Source organism: Morone saxatilis, unplaced genomic scaffold, assembly GCF_004916995.1.
Source record: "Morone saxatilis isolate NCDOM2014 unplaced genomic scaffold, NCSU_SB_2.0 Contig14, whole genome shotgun sequence".
In the NCBI taxonomy this organism is placed as follows: Eukaryota; Metazoa; Chordata; class Actinopteri; family Moronidae; genus Morone; species Morone saxatilis.
In genome coordinates this window covers 14,573,415-14,578,734 of record NW_023339696.1, presented here as the reverse complement: position 1 = coordinate 14,578,734, position 5,320 = coordinate 14,573,415, and the positions used below count along the sequence as shown (strand labels likewise).

General features: G+C 39.4%; 1 protein-coding gene across 1 annotated transcript in view; it reads left to right on the top strand.

Moving 5' to 3' along the window:
- The window catches only part of LOC118322953 (myosin heavy chain, fast skeletal muscle-like), a 16,618-nt gene that overhangs the window by 10,601 nt on the left and 697 nt on the right, over positions 1-5,320 (top strand). Inside the window, 10 exon segments of the mRNA XM_035654827.1 lie at positions 2,894-3,043; positions 3,131-3,301; positions 3,412-3,718; positions 3,821-3,894; positions 3,982-4,069; positions 4,180-4,299; positions 4,400-4,515; positions 4,612-4,748; positions 4,846-5,101; positions 5,190-5,258. Coding sequence (XP_035510720.1) covers positions 2,894-3,043; positions 3,131-3,301; positions 3,412-3,718; positions 3,821-3,894; positions 3,982-4,069; positions 4,180-4,299; positions 4,400-4,515; positions 4,612-4,748; positions 4,846-5,101; positions 5,190-5,258 — 1,488 coding nt within the window.

Below are 5,320 nucleotides of genomic sequence, written 5' to 3'. Positions count from 1 at the left end.
CGGGGATCGAACCAACAACCAACCAACAACTGATTGGGGGACAACCCGCTCTGCCTCTGAGCCACAGCCACCCCAGTTAGTCTATTCAGGAAATATCTACAATTTCAAGACACATCTCACCTGATAGGCCTTCTCATTCTTATTTTCAGTCTCCCCTAAAGTGCCACCATGAGCACAGACGCAGAAATGGAGGCCTATGGCCCAGCAGCCATCTACCTCCGGAAGTCAGAGAGGGAGAGGATTGAGGCACAAACCGCTCCTTTTGATGCCAAAACTGCCTACTATGTGACTGATCCTGATGAAATGTACCTCAAGGGAAAACTCATCAAGAGAGAGGGTGGCAAAGCCACAGTTGAGACATTTACAGGAAAGGTAAGTGTAATAATGCTAAAATGAAACTCAAATGACTCAAGGATTAACAGGCAAACTGATCAAGGTTCTTTAAAATATTTTAATAATAGTTATACTTCATAGACTCTTTCAGCAAAAGAGAATGAGATTAGTTTATTTAACTACCATATATGATTTAAGTCTATGTCTTAGTTAATATTTAATTACATTTCTTTTCCTTATTGTATTCAGACTATCACTGTAAAAGAGGATGACATCCATCAAATGAACCCCCCCAAGTATGATAAAATTGAAGACATGGCTATGATGACCTACCTCAATGAGCCTGCTGTGCTATATAACCTCAAAGAGCGTTTTTCATCATGGATGATCTACGTAAGCTTCAATCTTTTTATATAATGTGTTTGTATCTGTAAAGCGTCTGCATCAAATGTGATAATGTTTCTTTTTGGCACTACAGACCTACTCTGGCCTGTTCTGTGTCGTTGTGAACCCCTACAAGTGGCTTCCTGTGTATGATGCTGAAGTTGTGGGAGCATACAGAGGCAAGAAGAGGATTGAGGCTCCACCCCACATCTTCTCTGTCTCTGACAACGCTTATCAGTTCATGCTTACTGGTAAGATCCAAGTTACCACAGAATTTTAGTGGATAGAACAGAGAAGAATTTTAGCTAGAGGTTAAATTGAGTGTGAATGCTTGTATTTCAGATCGTGAGAACCAGTCTGTCCTTATTACGTGAGTATAACAGAACTTGTCAAGACAATATTTTAGAAACTTCATAACCATCTTGCTAAGTAAATAAATCTTTTTCTTTTTTCTTTCATTCCCCAGTGGAGAATCCGGTGCAGGAAAGACTGTCAACACCAAGCGTGTCATCCAGTACTTTGCAACAATTGCAGTGGCTGGACCTGTTAAGAAAGAGACTAGCAAAATACAGGTAAATTTGCTTGTCTGCTAAAAATCTTTGCCACAGTTGATTGTTGTTACATATTTTTATACTGGCTCATAATGTCTCTATGTAGGGTTCACTGGAAGATCAAATCATTGCAGCCAACCCTCTGCTAGAGGCCTATGGTAATGCAAAAACAGTGAGGAATGACAACTCCTCTCGTTTTGTAAGTATTCATATTTTGGACCTTCACATAACTTTGTTATGCATATTGTTTCTTATACTCAAACTGACCTTTTCTGGTAAATGTCTAGGGTAAATTCATTAGAATCCACTTTGGCACTTCTGGCAAGTTGGCTTCAGCTGATATTGAAACATGTAAGTTTTAATTATTTTTTCTTTTGTAGTTGGCAACATTGACAACATTAGTAGTATAGCAATGTACTGCCTTTCATTGTTTGATGCACATTCATCATCAATTCTGACAGATCTGCTGGAGAAGTCTCGTGTAACCTTCCAGTTGTCTGCTGAGAGGAGCTACCATATCTTCTATCAGCTGATGACTGGCCACAAGCCTGAGCTCCTAGGTATGTTACTTGAATTTTAAATAGAAATATAAACAATACTAATAACAACACCAACCAATACTATGTATTTCTATTGTTTTCCTCTAGAGGCTCTTCTGATCACTACCAACCCCTATGACTACCATATGATCAGTCAGGGTGAAATCACTGTCAAAAGCATCAATGATGTGGAGGAGTTCATTGCAACTGATGTAAGTTGATAATAATTTGTGGAATAAAAGCAGATGAATGTCAGAATAATAGATGTTCTAAAAGGATTTGCTTTGCATAAACTGCAGACTGCTATTGACATCTTGGGCTTCACTGGTGATGAGAAAGTGGCCATATACAAGCTGACTGGTGCTGTGATGCATCATGGAAACATGAAATTCAAGCAAAAGCAGCGCGAGGAGCAGGGTGAACCTGATGGCACTGAGGGTAATTGTAATAATAGTGTGAAATTACATCATCATATTACATCAAAAAGCAAGAGAAACAAAAATACTTTACCTCACAAGCTTTATGCATAAACTACTGCAAAAATGTAATCAGAACATCATCACACTACTACAACAGTGGGTTACATTGGTTGAATGCCAATTAGCATGGCAATCAGCACTAACATATTCCAAACAGACAAAGTGCATGAATGAAGATTAAAAAGTAATAAGCCGGAAACTAACCAAAAGCAATATGACAGACAAACAGTACAGAGAGAGTGACAAATGAACTACCATGAACTGCCAGTAATTGCTAACAAACATTCTACACACAATATGACATATTTTTTTTGTTTTCAGTGGTGATTTTAGTAATGTTACCGTTAATATTCTTGGTTCACATCAATGCAAACCTTTTTTCTTTCAATCAGAGGCTGATAAAATTGCCTACCTCATGGGCCTGAACTCAGCCGATATGCTAAAAGCTCTGTGCTACCCAAGAGTCAAAGTTGGAAACGAGATGGTGACCAAAGGTCAGACCGTGCCACAGGTAATAAAAAGTAAATTTGTTTGGAAAGATGAAGGAAATATTGGCATTTTGATATGAAAATATTAGAAATTCCAACACCATAACTCTTATTTCTAGGTCAACAATGCTGTCAGTGCTTTGTGCAAGTCTGTCTATGAGAAAATGTTCTTGTGGATGGTCGTCCGTATCAATGAGATGTTGGACACAAAGCAGCCAAGACAGTTCTTCATTGGAGTGTTGGATATTGCTGGATTTGAGATCTTTGATGTGAGTAATTTGAAGAACATTTCAGTTGTATCGCATGTCATCAATTTTTTTTTTTTCATGGGACTGATTATATTTCCAAAATTACAGTTCAACAGCTTGGAGCAACTCTGCATCAACTTCACCAATGAGAAACTGCAACAGTTTTTCAACCAACATATGTTTGTTCTGGAGCAAGAGGAGTACAAGAAGGAGGGTATTATCTGGGAGTTCATTGACTTTGGCATGGACTTGGCTGCCTGCATTGAGCTTATTGAGAAGGTAAGACAAATCTTTCAGATATAAGTTCAACCAGTTTTCTGAGTGAATGCTATATTGTTGATTCTTTTTAATATGTAATTTACTAATATTTCTCCTTTTTTAAATCTCAGCCCATGGGTATCTTCTCCATCCTTGAAGAGGAGTGCATGTTCCCCAAGGCCACAGACACATCCTTCAAGAACAAGCTGTATGACCAGCATCTTGGCAAGACCAAGGCCTTTGAGAAGCCAAAGCCTGGAAAGGGCAAGGCTGAAGCTCACTTCTCCCTGGTTCACTATGCTGGTACAGTGGACTACAATATCACTGGCTGGCTGGACAAGAACAAGGATCCACTGAATGACTCTGTTGTTCAGCTGTACCAGAAGTCTGCAAATAAACTGCTTGCCATGCTGTATGCAACCCATGCTGCAGCTGATGGTAGGAAATACAAGTGAACAGAGTATCCAGTATTAATGGTAAAAGATAGTGAGAAAATTTGATTTTAATTTCTCTTTCTTTGCTGTCACTATGTCTAAGCAGATGCAGCTGGTGGCAAAAAGGGTGGTGGAAAGAAGAAGGGTGGTTCCTTCCAGACTGTGTCTGCTCTTTTCAGAGTATGTTACTCAAAGTAAAATTTAACGTCAGTGGTTTGTGTTTAAAAGTTGAGTTTTATTTTAAATGATAATATTTTGGTTCTACAGGAGAACTTGGGCAAGCTGATGACTAACTTGAGGAGCACCCATCCTCACTTTGTGCGCTGCCTGATTCCCAATGAATCAAAGACCCCAGGTTTGCTGTTTTTGTGTTGCTGTTGCCTTGTCTTTTTTCAAAGACTAAATGTCCTCAGAACTAAAATTCCAGAAATGCTTATTACACGTCTAATTTTGTACAATCTCTAGGTCTTATGGAGAACCACTTGGTCATCCATCAGCTGAGGTGTAACGGTGTGCTGGAGGGCATCAGAATCTGCAGAAAGGGCTTCCCCAGCAGAATCCTCTATGGTGACTTCAAGCAGAGGTAACTTGTCAGTATAAGTAATTCAAGTCGATTTTCTTTATAGGAATATATATATAGGAAATGGGAGGTGCATATAAGTAAAAACTTAATTTTCTCTTGTAGATACAAGTTTGAATGCCAGTGTCATCCCTGAGGGACAGTTCTTGCAAAAGAAGCTTCAGAGAGCTGCTGGCTCCATTGGGATGTGGCAACACTCAGTATAGTTTAGGAGCAACAAGGTATTTCTAATGGACACATATCAGTAGCCATGGCAAATATATATTCTGTTGTATCCATGTTTACTGAATACTGATTTCCTTCACTTAACAACATAGGTTTTCTTCAAAGCTGGTCTGCTGGGTACTCTAGAGGAGATGAGAGATGAGAAACTGGCTACACTGGTGACCATGACTCAGGCACTCTGCAGAGGATTTCTTATGAGGAAGGAGTTTGTTAAAATGATGGAAAGAAGGTAGGATTCTCATACAGGATACTGAATTGTTTCTTAAATTCCTGTGTGACGTTAAACAAAAGCAACCATTATACACTAATTGATGTTATTTTATTAGAGATGCAATCTTCACCATCCAGTACAACATCCGTTCATTCATGAATGTGAAGAACTGGCCATGGATGCATCTGTACTTTAAGATCAAGCCTCTTCTGAAGAGTGCTGAGACTGAGAAGGAGCTCCAGCAGATGAAGGAGAACTATGAAAAGATGAAATCAGATCTGGCTACTGCCCTGGCCAAGAAGAAGGAACTGGAGGAGAAGATGGTGTCCCTTCAGCAGGAGAAGAATGATCTGCAGCTGCAAGTAGCATCTGTGAGTGAAATGCAAAATTATAATTGATGTGAAACGTTTTTGAGATGTTTCAGTAAAAAAAACTACCATGCATATGTTCAAACTATAGGAAGGTGAGAACCTCTCTGATGCTGAGGAAAGGTGTGAGGGGCTCATCAAGAGCAAGATCCAGCTCGAGGCCCATTGATTTCTCTTCATCCTCCGAGGTGTCTGCTTCAGTCTGTATCTCTGATTGAGTTT